Source organism: Apodemus sylvaticus, chromosome 6, assembly GCF_947179515.1.
Source record: "Apodemus sylvaticus chromosome 6, mApoSyl1.1, whole genome shotgun sequence".
NCBI classification, from domain to species: domain Eukaryota; kingdom Metazoa; phylum Chordata; class Mammalia; order Rodentia; family Muridae; genus Apodemus; species Apodemus sylvaticus.
The window spans coordinates 129,266,100-129,280,923 of record NC_067477.1 but is presented as its reverse complement, the minus strand read 5'-3'; the positions used below and the strand labels follow the sequence as shown (position 1 = coordinate 129,280,923).

Genomic DNA, 14,824 nt, shown 5'->3' with positions numbered 1-14,824 from the left:
CCCATTTAAATCAGGGGCAGATCCTTGTTTTCAATGGCTGGCCCCATTAATGGATTAAAGGAGGCCCTGGGCAATTGCAATGGCTCTGTACTGTGTAAACCTAGGCCATGATTAGAATCTTGGGTACACACTCACCCCACCACTTTGTCGGCAATAGACTCCAAGAGTCAGAACAAACTATGCCGGTAAGCCTGAGGCCAGGAGAACAGTCCTAGGAAAGTTGTTTTAACACTGAAGGGTAGGAGTTCTTCCTGCTTGATGGCGAGAGGGAGAAGGTATTTGGATCAAAATAAAAGTGAATCCCAGTTTCCACAAAGCCGATGTGAACGACTCACCTGAGACTCATGGAAAAGCTGAATTCGTAAGAATAAAGCAGTACCAGCTGGTGTCAGGAAGAATAATGCAGCATTTGCACATCACGCACAGGCTTAAAGATGGCAGGTCTTTCTCAATTATACCTTTCACAAAACAATGCCAGTGGGATCAGATTGTACCTCAATGAATGTTTGCTGTACAAAGGACAGAGATTATTATTCCCTATGGGTAGAGTGGATCCAGTTAATCATGGAATTGAAGCAGTAGAAAAACATTAGAGCTTGTGAACAAGCCACTTGCATCTTCAGAGCCTTAAATCTTTCATTAGTATATCCTTGCTAGGTTCCTGGGACCATAAAGAAGGAGGTATACACCTTTATCCAAGTGCATGAAAGTGAGTATGCAAGGAGGGAGCTAGCACCCACAGCTTCACCGCAGCAACATCTTAAGTGACTGAGTATCCTTGATGTCCCCGGCATGGGGGGAAACTTGGGTACGTAGCTACCCTTTGTGTAAACTTCAACATTTTCTTGGAATAAAACATGATTACATTCGTTGAAAATAACAAGGTCATGGCTGTCCCAACAGCTCCTCCAAGGCCAGCCTCCTTCACCACAGATACAGCCACCGATATTTACAAAGTACTAAAGGAACCCCCAGGTCAGTCTAAGAACCTGGTGTGCCCAACTTCTACCCGCTATAACTAAGCCATCAAAGGCAGCAGGAGGGGTGTGTGTTTGCCGGTGGGTAGGTTTTGCTGGCGGAAGGCTTGTCTCTTAAGTTACTTAAGCCTGAAGGAAATATGTTTCTGTTGCAGGAACCTGAAAGTCTTTCAATCCTGCAATTAACAGATGATTAAAGAACATTGAATTTCAAGAGCCTCGCTCCGCTGTAGTGCTAGGGGAAGAGCCAAGAGGCAAAAACATGCCTGACAGATAATGTCAAACCGTAATTACAACTATGTAGGAGAAAGGGGGTAGTATTACACTCAAACAGTCAATGCCCCCTTTTTAACAGTTTCATTTTGTTAATATCCAGCTTACAGAGAGCTAGAAGTCCTTAGTGCATCCATTTTTCATTTTGACAGTGCTACAGGGCTGAGAAACATTTCTGTCACTTGAAATATTTCTTCAGCTGTGCTAACCTTCCTAACTAGAGCCGGAAAGACCTGAGCAGGGAAACATTCTGATCTTCACAGAAATCTTCTCCCAGAGGCTCATGTGTCTCAACCAAGTTTGAGAGTCACACATTGAAACTGGGTTACTCTTTGGAGTCCCTTTCTAATATTGTTACACATCACTTGGCCCTTGGCTCTCTGAAAATAAACACTGATCCTATAAAGAATGTCCCACAGTTGTTTGTGGCCTGGAAATAACTGGTAAGTGTATCAGGAGAGACTAGATAGTATCTTCTCCACCAAAGACTGGGCCAGCAATCTTTGTAGCAGTCCCAGCTACAAATGCTATAGCAATCTTCAACTCAAACTTGATGGACAATGATATTGGAATCCAGTGCATTCACTGATAGAAATAGAATGAAAACTGGAAAGAACTGGATCCCACATGACCTAGGTATCACTCTACATGGCAGGGTCCATTACCCACAAATTCAAGGACTTATATCTCCATGCTAATTTTGATCCCACTAGATAATGTGGGGCAGAGGGAGGGCCAATCACTTGTAACACTAGAGTCTCTCTCTCTCTCTCTCTCTCTCTCTCTCTCTCTCTCTCTCTCTCTCTCTTTGGCCTTTGGCTTCATGGCTCAGGCAGCAAGAAAAGTGGCCAACAGGAAGGCTCTTACTCTCCCCAAGAAGCACTGGGGCATGATTTTTTTTTCACTATATACACATACATATACATTAAGGAGCTTCAGCAGGACAAGTTCCTTTATAGTTCATTTGTAGTTACTTAAGTTTTCATACAAGTATACGTTATATACAGAGCATATCCCCATATCACCCACCATTCTGTTTCTCACTTGTCCCTGTTCTTGTTGACCCTTTTGTTGCCATAGAAAGTTTCACTTCTAATTTCATATTATATGTGATTTTATACACCTATACAATCACATACATGATTTTATGCATCTGTATAAAACCTAGAACCACCAACAAGAGAAAACATCAGGTTTGCCTTTCTAGAGTCTTAATTTCCTTAATATAGTTATCTCAAGCTGTATTTTCCTAAAAACAACGTAACTTCACTCTTCTTTATAGCTGGGAAATTTTCATTATATAATATGGTAGATTTCTCCATCATCCTTCTCTTGTTAGACACTTAGGTGGATGCCATAATTTAGCTATTCTGAGAGGTGTTGCTATACAAGAGGGCAAGTTCTTGGGAGGAAATAAAACCGGTATGTTATCAAGATACCGACTTGTCTAGATGAGAAACTTTTGTATGGACTGAAGAAAAATAAAACAAGAAATAATGGCTTCTCTTAAATAGCATAGGAAAACTAGATGAAAAGTTTATATATGTATCCCCCCCAAAAAAAAAAACCAGCCACAGTATTAACTAACAAGCCTCGCATGGCTTTGAGCAATGAGTGACATAAGGAAGATCACTGTGGGATGCAGCTACAAGAAACCCCAAGTGTGCATTAATGGAAGTGTATCACAGGAGAAGGCAAAGACCTTCCCACTGCTGCCAGGTTAAGTGCAGATGTATTCAGTTAGTGCTGATGATGTGTTTGGTTCCAAGCATCATGTTTTAAGTAATAAGTAATGACTCACTTAGATTCTCAGAGGAGCAGGGACAGCCTAACAAAGGATCATAGACCTCAGACCGAAAGTCAAATGACTGTATCTGTCTCCAAGGCAGGAAGCCCATCTGATGTGGGTGAGGATTAGATTGATTGTTTGCTGCCTAGGGGGTGGAACAGGAGGAAAGGAGTGAGACCCAGCAGTCTGAGCTGACTGCCAGAACCACCAACTTCAGATTAGAAAAGTCCAAGTCCTCTGATAGAGCTGACTCTCTGGAGACAGCACAGTGGCCATTTGGGAAGAATGACTAAAGGATAATCAGCATTAAACAGCAGCTGAACTTGGCCAGGTTTAGGTTCCGTGATTTTCTAATGCCCAGTTGTTTCAGATGATAAAACCAAAGTCCACACTTTTTCCTGAGCTTAAGCAACTCACATGTCCGAAAATATACGAACTGAGTTTGAAGATCTCTCTGACAAGGAAGTATCTTTCTAAGTTTATTTAGAAGGAAACCTTAACAATGTCTTCTTTCCCTTAGGGAGTATGTAGCTCTCTCACTCAGCAAACTACAGAGGATTCTGATTGTAGTCCAAGCCCAGAACACCAGGGGAATCCTTAGGATTGCCTTTAAGGGTCACTGAACATGTGATACACAGAAACCATTAAGACCAGGAAATGGTGATTCTTCTAAAAAAAAATACAAATACAAAGTGTAAAAGGAAATGAAAATATATTATAAATCATAGTAAGAACAAGACAGCAAATAGTACTGAACTTAACTGAAGCTTTATGTATTAAACAGAGATATATATACACAGATACAGAAAATTAGGAAACTTGTTGACTTATAGTTTTTGGTTGGCTATTGCTGTTGTAGTTGCTGCTGCTGTTGTGTTTTATAAAAATATAGAAGGGGTATGCATGGTGGAGGCAAGGTAAGGTGTGGGGGAAGGGGTGCCTCTGTAGGCCCATGCTGAGGCATCCCTTCCCCCTAGGGGACCAGCCACACAAAGGTATAGTATAGAATACAGTTCATTCAAGGCATAGGGAGGGGAGCTGTAGAGACAGAGAAAGACAGAAAGAGTAGAGAAGTAGAGGCTAGCCATGAGCACATGGAGAGAGTGGGGAGGGGAATGGACAGCAGGTAAGGAGTGCATGAGAGGATAAAACAAGAGTAAGAGAGGGAGGAGGGGACAAGCAGCCCCTTTATAGTGAGTCAGTCACACCTGACTGTTGCCAGGTAACTGTGGGGTGGAGCCTAGACAAGCTGCCAACAGCTTCTGTTGTTGCTGCTGCTGTTGCTGCTGTTGTTGCTTCTGCTGTTGCTGCTGTTGTTGCTGCTGCTGGTTTTGCTTTTGATGTTGTTGCTGCTGGTGGTGCTGCTTTGGATGTTGTTGCTGCTGGTGGTGCTGCTTTTGTTGCTGCTGCTGGTTTTGCTTTTGATGCTGTTGCTGCTGGTGGTGGTGCTGCTGGTGCTGGTGCTGCTGGTGCTGGTGCTGCTGGTGCTGGTGCCACTGTTGTTGCTGCTGCTGTTGCTGTTGTTATTGTTGTTACTGTTTTTGTTGCTTCTGCTCTTGTTGTTTCTCTCTGAAGAAGATAAAGGGTTCATTAGCTGTTTGGCTGATGGCTGTTTCCTTTTGCCGTTTTTATCAAAACATTCTGTCTAAAACTTTGCAAGCAACAGACAATCAAAACAGAGCAGGAAGTAGCACTTAACTTATTTCTGTATGTTAAGTTATAGAAGGGAAACATCTGGAATAGTGGGACAGAGTGCTTACTGTGGATAACCTGCAAAGGGCTCAGATAATCAGACACCAACCAGGTTAGCAGCAGTCTGCATTATCCAAGGAGCTTACACCATTACACTTATGCTCCTTTAAATGGCTTCCTGAGTTCCAGAATGGACAATTAGATACAGGTCAGTGTGTTTGGTTCTGAACTGGAAGGCTGACCTTTGTCCATTAGAAATGGGATTAAAGATGGGACACTTTCCAAAGCAGCAAATGGTCACAACTGTGATGTCTGTCTTGTTTATTTCCCTGTGTGTATGGTCCCCAAAGACATAAAGAATAGCATATGTCTGACTCAGTAAACAATAATTATGTCTTACAATGATAGAATTCAAATATTACTGATTATGTGACAATATTTTTATATTTGTAGAAGGCACAGCATGGTATCTACCTAGAAGTATGCAATGGAAGAGTTGAATCAATCACTAACTAATGATAAACATACTTGCTCCTATAAAACATCATGTACTTTGGATGGCTGAGAAGCGCCTTATGCTGTGCAGTGGTGGCGCACGCCTTTAATCCCAGCACTTGGGAGCCAGAGGCAGGTGGATTTCTGAGTTCAAGGCCAGCCTGGTCTACAAAGTGAGTTCCAGGACAGCCAGGGGCTACACAGAGAAACCCCGTCTCGGGAAAAAAACAAAAAGCAAAACAAAACAAAAAAATGTTCAACATCATTAGTCATTAGGGAAATGCAAATCGAAACAACCCTGAGATTTTCCCTCATACCAGTCAGAATGGCTAAGATTAAAAACTCAGGAGACAGCAGGTGTTGGCGAGGATGTGGAGAAAGAAAAACACTCCTCCACTGCTGGTAGGATTGCAAGATGGTACAACCACTTTGGAAATCAGTCTGGCGGTTCCTCAGAAAACTGGGCGTGACACTTCTGGAGGACCCTGCTATACCACTCCTGGGCATATACCCAGAGGATTCCCTGGCATGCAGTAAGGACACATGTTCTACTATGTTCATAGCAGTCTTATTTATAATAGCCAGAAGCTGGAAAGAACCCAGATGTCCCTCAGTGGAGGAATGGATACAGAAAATGTAGTGTATTTACACAATGAAATACTACACAGCAATTAAAAACAATAAATTCATTAAATTCATAGGCAAATGGTTGGAACTGGAAAATATCATACTAAGTGAGGTAACTCATTCACAAAAGAACACACATAGAATGCAGTCAATGATAAGTGGATATTAACCCAGAAGCTCAGAATACCCAAAACACAACTCACATATCAAATCATTCCCAAGTGAGGGCCCGGGTCCTGGAAAGGCTTGATGCAGCATTGTAGGGGGTTGCCGGGACAGAGGAGTGGGAGGGAGTTGATTGGGGAACTGGCAGAGGGAAGAGGACTTATGGGACTTAGGGGGAGGGGGAAATCAGGAAAGGGAAAATCATGTGGAATGTAAACAAAGAATATAGGGGAAAAAAAGGATTTTGTTTCCTTCAGGAAGGCAGATCAAATCACAACCCAACTACTCACCCACTGAGTAATAATTATTATAAAAAAAAAACAAACACAAAATTAAGTTCCCTAAGCTTGAGATTCTTTTCACGGAGAATGAGAATAATGATGCCCACCTTACAGAGTTACTGTGAAGTTGTTATAAGGTCACTAGGAAATTTGAATTTTGGATTTGGTGCTTGTTTTGATTTGGTTTGGTTTTAGTTGTTTGTTTTTTGTAGATTTGTTTGTTTGTTTTCGTTTTTGTTCATGTCTATCCCTTGCAAGATATCTCCCCATGCTCTTTCTCCCGGTGCCTTCCTTTCTTTAAAACTAAATTAGCTCAGGAAAATGGTAGTGATGATAGTTTGCTTGAGCAGAACAGAGATCCAGTGACTTCAGGCTGCTGGCGCTGGGTTCATTATTACCTTCTGGCTAGCAAACAACAATACTGCACTGTAGCACATCTGTCTATGAAGTGGCACACACCGTCACAAAGGAGAAGAATCCTTCAGCTTTCAGTCTTCAAAGCAGCACTGTGAAGCAGCAGTTACCAAACTCATTTGAATGACATGGATCTGAGGCTGGGGAAATCTTAAGTGTCTTCCCAAAGCAAGTGACAAGATGGAAATTGACTTTTAATGTTTCTGAGTCAAGTGTGTGGTACATCCTAGCAGTATCTTTCTCAGTTTCTCAGAGCGCTCCCCGAGGAGACCCACTTCTATGGAGAGATGTCAACTAGCACCTGTTTACTTTAGAGGATAAGTTATCAGCGGGTACCAAGCCTCGTGCTCACCATCCCTGGTCCACTGAGCTGATACCTTGTTCTGTACTCTGTGGAGGTGACAGTGTCTTGTTATTGCATCAATAGTTGACATGAGGCTGTCTCCACTATCTGCGCTTTTTAATGACTTGGCTATTTTTATCTATTTTATGGTTATATTTGTAGAAGCCATAGTGTATCAGGGAAGCCATTTATAAGGCTCCAAGAGGGATTATTGAAACCCAGATTGTTTATCTTTCCATTAGTGGAATCTATAAAGCTGAAAAGAAGGATTCTGAGATAAGAAGGATTTAACTGGGAGCCTATAAAGGCAAGCCCACCAACTTGTCTATCTCTACGTTAGCACAGAGGAGGGAAGGAAAGGGAGCGTGCGGCCCAAGCAGTCCTCTATGGGCAGGCTACAGAGCCAGCCAATTGCTGTCTCCTCCGATATGGCATAGAAAATATCCCCAAGGAGTGAGGGTGCTCATGTTTCATAGCTCTTTGCAAGAAACAGACTCTTAAAGATAGTCCAGCTGGTAAGCGATGCTCAGAATACACTCTTGTCCTTCCCTAGGATAGGATAATTGTGCAGCATGCCTTGCGGTCAGTGGTCATTTTTAATAGTTATATGACTTGTCAGCTAATCATTAAAATGTATAAAGTGCAGTGAGATCCCAGGGAAAAGAATGGGCATACACTTCAACTTTAAAATGCTATAAGATACGTGTGGGCTTCCCATTTCAGGCTTAACCATGAGAACATTGAAGACTCCCTATGATGCTGGAAGGCTGAGCTGTTCTCTCTAACCCCCTCCCTCTCCCTCTCCCTCTCCATCTCCCTCTCCCTCTCCCTCTCCCTCTCCCTCTCCCTCTCCCTCTCTCCCTCTCTCCCTCTCCCTCCCTCTCCCTCTCCCTCTCCATCTCCATCTCCCTCTCCCTCTCTCCCTCTCTCCCTCTCCCTCCCTCTCCCTCTCTCTCTCTCTCTCTCTCTCTCTCTCTCTCTCTCACACACACACACACACACACACACACACAGAGACATGTACACTCACACACAATTTATGTTTTGGGTTTGGTTTGGTTTTTGAGTTAAGGCCTTGCTGGCTGAGCCTCACATTCACAGAGATCTACCTGCCTCTGTTTCCCAGGGATTAAAGGAGTATACCACAACGCCCTGCCCTGTGCTTCATAGTATTTTGTTTCAAAAATTCTAGACTGTAATCTTAGGAAACAGCTTGTTAGCTAAGCAATGAAATGATGCTGGGCAAACACAGCTGCACACCTAAGAAGGATAGAGTGGTGAGCTACATGATGATCATTAGCTCCAAGCATCCTCAGATACTTGGTACAAATACTCTCATTATTCCCATCCACAGCCTTCTTAGGAAAGATGTTATAAATTTCACCTTGAAGATAAATGTGTCACTTCTTTTGAGAAGTTTCATTTTTTGCTTCCTGGTTCATCTTTAAATTCTGAGTCTTAGTCATTCTCAAGTTAAATAAGTTTGCAGAAGCAAAATGTGTTTCTGTGGATGGCAGAAGATCACTGCACCGAACATCTTAATCATATGTCTTGAGAAATTACAAAGTGCCCATAAATAGAGAAGCTAAGAAAATGATCTAATACAAAATAAATATAACCAGGGACCCCCAGCGCTTTTGCTGAGCATTTAGGAACATGTGCTTTACAACTCTTTGAATGTGAGTGGGAAGGACAGAAGTTAAGCTACTGAATCAAACACAAAATTAGCATGGTTCTCATCTCCCACCCATCTTAAAATTAGCTGTGAAATAAACAGGGAAATACCCCAATGCATGGACAGTGTTGCTTTGTTTATATGTGGCACGTAGTAATTGTGCATAGTTGTGACTACAGTGTGACATGTCGACATATGTGCCCCACATTTAAGTAGGGAAATGGGAAGATTCCAAAGACCTGCTGTTGGTTGACCAGAGCTGACATAACAAGCTGGCAAGACTTAGATGCTTAAATAGAAGTTTATTCTCTGTGCACCAAGATGTGAGGTTTGTTTTCTCCCAAGAAACTCCTTAGCTTGCACATATATATATGTATTTGCAATAAGACCTCATTGTATAGACCAACTGGCCTCAAACTCTAGCTCCTGCCGCTGCCTCTCAAATGCTGGTCTGCACCCCTGAGCCACTATGCCCAACGGCAATGTCCTTTCTGATGCATAGTCTCACTTTACTGTCCCAGGGTGCTATATGTAGGTAAGCTGGTATTCTAAAGCTTGGTGGTTAGGGCTTCAAAGCACTGGTTTGGAGATAGCCTATATCAGATGCCTTTATTCAAAATACAGATTGTGCTTTCAAAACAGAAAGGTTCATGCTCTCACTCTACAGCATGAACCTTGGAGATCAAACCTTGGATGCTCTTCCACTCACAGAGTTTTCTATCAATTCACTTGACTCTAAATAGCCCATGAAGGTGATTCTGTACACCCATCAGAGCTTCCTCCTTGTAGCTCATTGGCTACCTCCCAAAGCGTCAAAGATGAGGCTGCATCTTCTACAGTCAATTCTTGTGGAAGAGCAATCCATTGCTTCTTCTCTATTCCTATATGGCCAGGAGCAAACTCAAGCATCCTGAGCTTCCATGTTTCATGAGAAGGTCTCTCTGCTCCAAGCTTGAGTCTCCTTACAGCAGTGGTCCTCAATCTTCTTAATGCTTTCTAAACATAGTCCCTCATCCCTCGTGTTATGGTGACCCACCAACCATAAAATTACTCCACGGCTACTTCATAACTGTAATTTTGCTGTTATAAATTGTGATGCAAATATCTGATATTCAGGATATCTGATAAGTAAACCCCAAAGGAGTCAGAACTCACAAGTTGAGAACCGCTGGTGTAAGGGGTCTTCCGTGATTTTTCCCCCCAGATAGTATCACCTTTGTGTCACAAAGATCATAGACATTTGCTCAGTACTGGAGCTCTCAGATTGTACAGTCAGCTAGAGAGCTGCCAGCCCCACTGCTCCCAGCCACATTTGTTGGAACAAAGTAGAGTTAATTCTGAGTGATGTTGGAGGAAGTAAACAAAATGGTCAAGGAGTTCCTTTTAAATATCATTACAAAACACATGACCATGGATTTTCTATCACTTTGGGAAAAGTGACATCCACTGTCATAATTTGAAAACACAGGAATGGAAGTTATTTTTTGCTTAAGGTAGATTGCATTTATACTACTGCTACATTACCTATTAATGAAATCTGTCTTAGGTTACTATCATTATTAGTATTATTTAGTAGTAGTTGTAGTAGTAGTAGTAGTAGTAGTAATAACTTCCTGGTCTTTTAAAATACCAAACCTTCTGCATTTCTTTGTGTGTTCACATGTTATTTAAATGAATAACTTTGATCTTTGTCCATATATCATGTAATTACATGGTGATATAAAATCAGTAGAAATCTATAAATGTATTCACTCAGTTAATAATCTAAGTGATGGAGATGATGTTACCAAATGCTAGGGATACAAAATAGTCATCTAAGTGATGGAGATGATGGTACCAAATGCTAGAGAGACAAAATGCATAAAGGGCTCATAGTCAACTGGAGTAAAGAGGACATCAACCAGGTCTAATTTTATATAAAGTGGTAGCTTCAAAAGTTGAACATGCAGTCAAATCACAAGGAGGGTTTACAAGCCCAGACTTATTGTCACATTCAGTTAGATTGACAATTTACACTTCTAGTAAGTTCCATGTTGTCATTGCTTGGGGAACACACTGAGAACAGTTCATCCAGAGTTTTATGTATGTGGAACCATGAAAGCTCTGAAGAGGAGTGAGAGGTGGATGGATGGAGGACTAGGAATATGGGGAACAATGTTAACTCTAAAGCCAGGGAAAGTGCATATAAAATACTATATGGCTAAGACACAGTGTGAAATCTTGAACTAAAGGAGGTGAATCTAGAGTGGTTTAAATGGTCCATTGCTGTGCTAAGAGACCTTGATTGAATATCACCCTGTAGGAGTCATTCAACTATCAATTAGACTTCGAGCTGAAAGAGAAGAACCCCAGTAGAACTTTCTCCAAATTCTAGAAAGAAATCTCTCGCAGATTTCCAACTTTTGGCAAGAAATCATATTCATCATTTTGGTTAAAAAAAAAACCCACTGGTATGTGATATGAGTGGTGTGTAGTTATTGATTATATGGTAGTGGGTATTGATTATATGTCAGCCTTTGTCACTGACCACTGAGCTATATCATTGTGGTCTCTGAGTACCATGACAAATAATTGGCTCGTGGTGATTGACATTTAGAAAGCCTTAAGCTTTATTGATCTCCTATGGACTCTGTTCCACCAGAGAAGACAGCATGGCAGTGGCCTAGACCCTGGACTAGTGTAGAAGACGACCCTGATAGCTAGGTCTTAATGAAATATGCTGTGTTATTTTCCAGGGGAAGACGACGATGATGATGAATGTGGGGAGGAGAAGCTGCCCTCCTGCTTCGATTATGTGATGCACTTTCTCACAGTGTTCTGGAAGGTTCTGTTTGCCTTCGTCCCACCGACAGAATACTGGAATGGCTGGGCCTGCTTCATCGTCTCCATCCTCATGATTGGCCTGCTGACAGCCTTCATTGGAGATCTGGCTTCCCACTTTGGCTGCACCATTGGTCTGAAAGATTCCGTGACTGCAGTTGTGTTTGTCGCTCTGGGAACCTCAGTGCCAGGTAAAAGTTGATTCATATGTAAATCCCCCAAAACACACACACACACACACACACACACACACACACACACGGGGGTGCGCGCATCAATTGCAAATAGTTTCTTGGTTAGGAGTAGGAGTTTGTGGCATCCACTCCTGTTCAGTGCTGGGAGTTGTTCTGGTTTGAACCTGTGATGGATCTTGTGTGTGCTGTCACACTCTGAGTTCACACATGTGTCAATATTGTTCTGTCTGGAAGGTTCTGTTTCCTTGAAGTCATCCACCACCTCTGGTTCTTATAATTTTCCCACCTCCTCTTCTATGTAGATCCTTAAGGCTTGAAAGGAAGTTTTGATGAAGACACCCATTCAGTGTTGAGTGCTCCAAAGTCTCTCATGCACTACACATGGTCCAGTTGTGAACTGCTTTGTTAACTGCCATGTGTTCCTCTGATGGGGCTTAAGCAATGTTCTGCTCTATGGACATACTAATAATGTAATTTTTAAAAGTTTCCTGATTGTGAGAAATTCCAGACCTCTCTTCTCTTCTCATAGGCCAAAACTTGCCCCCTTCTCAGATTCCCCACTCTACTGATTTAGGATCCAGTGCTTCAGAATTTCTCCGTGATCATGGGTAATACACATTAACTTCAACTCTTCAGCTCTAAGTTCTAAGACAAGCCACCAGCTAAGAGAAAGCAGGAGCACAGTGTCTCTGATTTACCTGTAGCTTTGATAAACTTTGACCACACCTCATACCAAAACTGGACCATAGCAATTGATTTCTTACTAGGTGAATCCAATAAAACCATTAGTTGTTGTAGGGGAGAGCTCCTGCACTTTATTATAATATTAAATGTATATCAGGCTCCCTAAATAGGATAGTCACAGAATTCAGACCAGCACTTTTAAATTTTTAGGTAAACTGTTTTGTCTCTCCAAGTCCCAAACTATATCACGTCACACTGTTTCTGTGGAAAAGTAAGCTCCAGATTCAAGGAGAAAACATGAGGATAAACACTTGGAAGCAGGCTTTTGAAAATGAGAGGCCTCCTCTGATTGGACATTTATTTTAGCTCACAGTAATTTATTTGAATAAATCCCATCTCTGGGGCCAAAGCATTCAGCTTCCTATGCCAGGTTCTAGATAAAGGATTTACATTGGATTCAGAAAAAAAGAACATACTATAGTTACAAGGGAACCTGCTAGGCATTGAGCAGCTGGGAGCAATTTCCACCACCCCCGAAGTCTGGCCTTGTTTTCTCTATTGTCTCAACTGGTCTGTACCTGAGGCCTGCCCACTGCCCCTTGAGCTTTCCCTTTGCCAGATTCTCACCATGAGCCAGAAAAAAATTTAAAACATAAGTATTCCAGACTGTCTTTTAGCCCCTGGCACTCAGAGATTTTTCAGTTCCCTCTAGTCCTCTGATTTACCCTTTATCCTTTGAAATATGCCATGTTGGAATTACTTCCCTCTGGAGGTTTTAAGACATGAAAGGAAGCACAATTCTAGATGGTGTTGAACTTTTTTTCAATGTATATATAGAAAATTCACAAACAAAAGCTAGTATCTTGGGGAAGCTTATATCATTTTTGAATTTTAAACACCACAAAAGAATTTGAGATAAAGCTGGTGCTCTTGACCATCCACTCTTTTCTATTTTCTGTGGCACTGATACACACCCATGAGTATAACCCGGGTATCTGCACTTCTATTCTTCATTCACATTATGGGTCTAAGTGACTTCTTGACTCTCTGTGCCTGTTCTTCTGCCTGAAAAAAAAATATGGGCATTAGTACTTATGGCAGTACAAAGAGAATTGGTTAGAGGATTTAGTAATATGTTTTTCACATTAATACAAGATGCAGAAATTAATTACTTCAGATTTCATACTAAGATCAATTCTAAACAATGTCAAAAGAATTGGAGAGCATGATGATAGGTGGAGAGATATTATGAGCAAGAGAGGAAACTTTGCAGGTGACCATAAAGCTCTAGTGTGAGTTATGTGTGTGTACTGTATTCATATGCCCATTATTTACATCTTAAGTGATATGGGGTTGGTTCCTTGCAACCTCAGTCTTTGTGTTTTGCCCCTTAGGTCCTGCTCCAAAAGGTGGTATGGTTCCTTTTGTTTAGTTTTTCCCTGCACTATACTTCAAACTCTTTTGTGTTTCTTTTATAACAAAAATGATTCATTATCAATGGTTTGTGCTTCAGTTTTTTCGTTTCCCAGCATCTAGTAGCTCCCAAGGCTAACAATTCTATATTGCATTTAGGTAGGAAGTATTTTCCAGTTCCTACCCCCATGCTGCTTTATTTCTCAGTGGGCCTTTAGATAGTTGGCTTGTAGCAGAAGTCACACTGATAACTCAAGAAGAGGCAAATCTCAATGTTACCCCTTGAAATATACAGGAGTGGCTCTCTCTAAAGACAACTCCACAGCTCACAAGCGAGTGAACACTAAGTCCTTTCTCTCAGTTTTCACCAAGTTAAGAGAATAAATTATTTGTCTACACTTAATTTAAGTTCAGACGGATGGAATTTATGGAATTTATAATACAGTTCCTAACCATTTAGCTCTGCCATTTTAAACATATATTTAAAGTACTGTATGAATGCTTCCCCATATGCCTTACGATTTTCTTGGAATTATTCATATCTCTTTGCCTCAGTTTTGACATTTTTCACTTTCAAAGCATGTCATACTGTGGCTATGTGCAAACTCTTGATCCCAGGCTCTTATTCGCTTTAGAATAAAAATCAAATAGTAGGCTTTATGTTTCAAACAATTTCTGAAATTAGTAAAGTCTTACCTTTATCGTTTTACATTCCTTACTTTATAAGAAGTAAAAATTTTAAAGCTTAGTCTACTCGAAATATTCAGCTCTGAAATAGCTAGCAAAAAATGAGATGCCAAGACATTTCTCATCAGCACAGATATGTGTGGCTGAGGTGTGGGAACAAGGAGATTTGGTCACTGCAAGGTTAGGTCAAGCTGCCTGCAGTACACAGCTGTCTAGGTGTGGGTGGGTGGAGTCTGGAGAAAATGCATTCAGGATGTTCTTCAAACACACAAACGAAGGATTGCTGTTAGCTTTG

At 41.4% G+C, this 14,824-nt stretch overlaps 1 protein-coding gene across 4 annotated transcripts in view; it reads left to right on the top strand.

The window, feature by feature from the left end:
- Positions 1 to 14,824, top strand: part of Slc8a1 (solute carrier family 8 member A1) — a 282,426-nt gene that overhangs the window by 250,282 nt on the left and 17,320 nt on the right. For all 4 annotated transcript variants that reach the window (XM_052186470.1, XM_052186469.1, XM_052186472.1 and 1 more), the window contains one exon: positions 11,467 to 11,742. In XM_052186470.1, the coding sequence (XP_052042430.1) occupies positions 11,467 to 11,742 (276 nt within the window). The remainder of the gene's footprint in view (positions 1 to 11,466; positions 11,743 to 14,824) is intronic.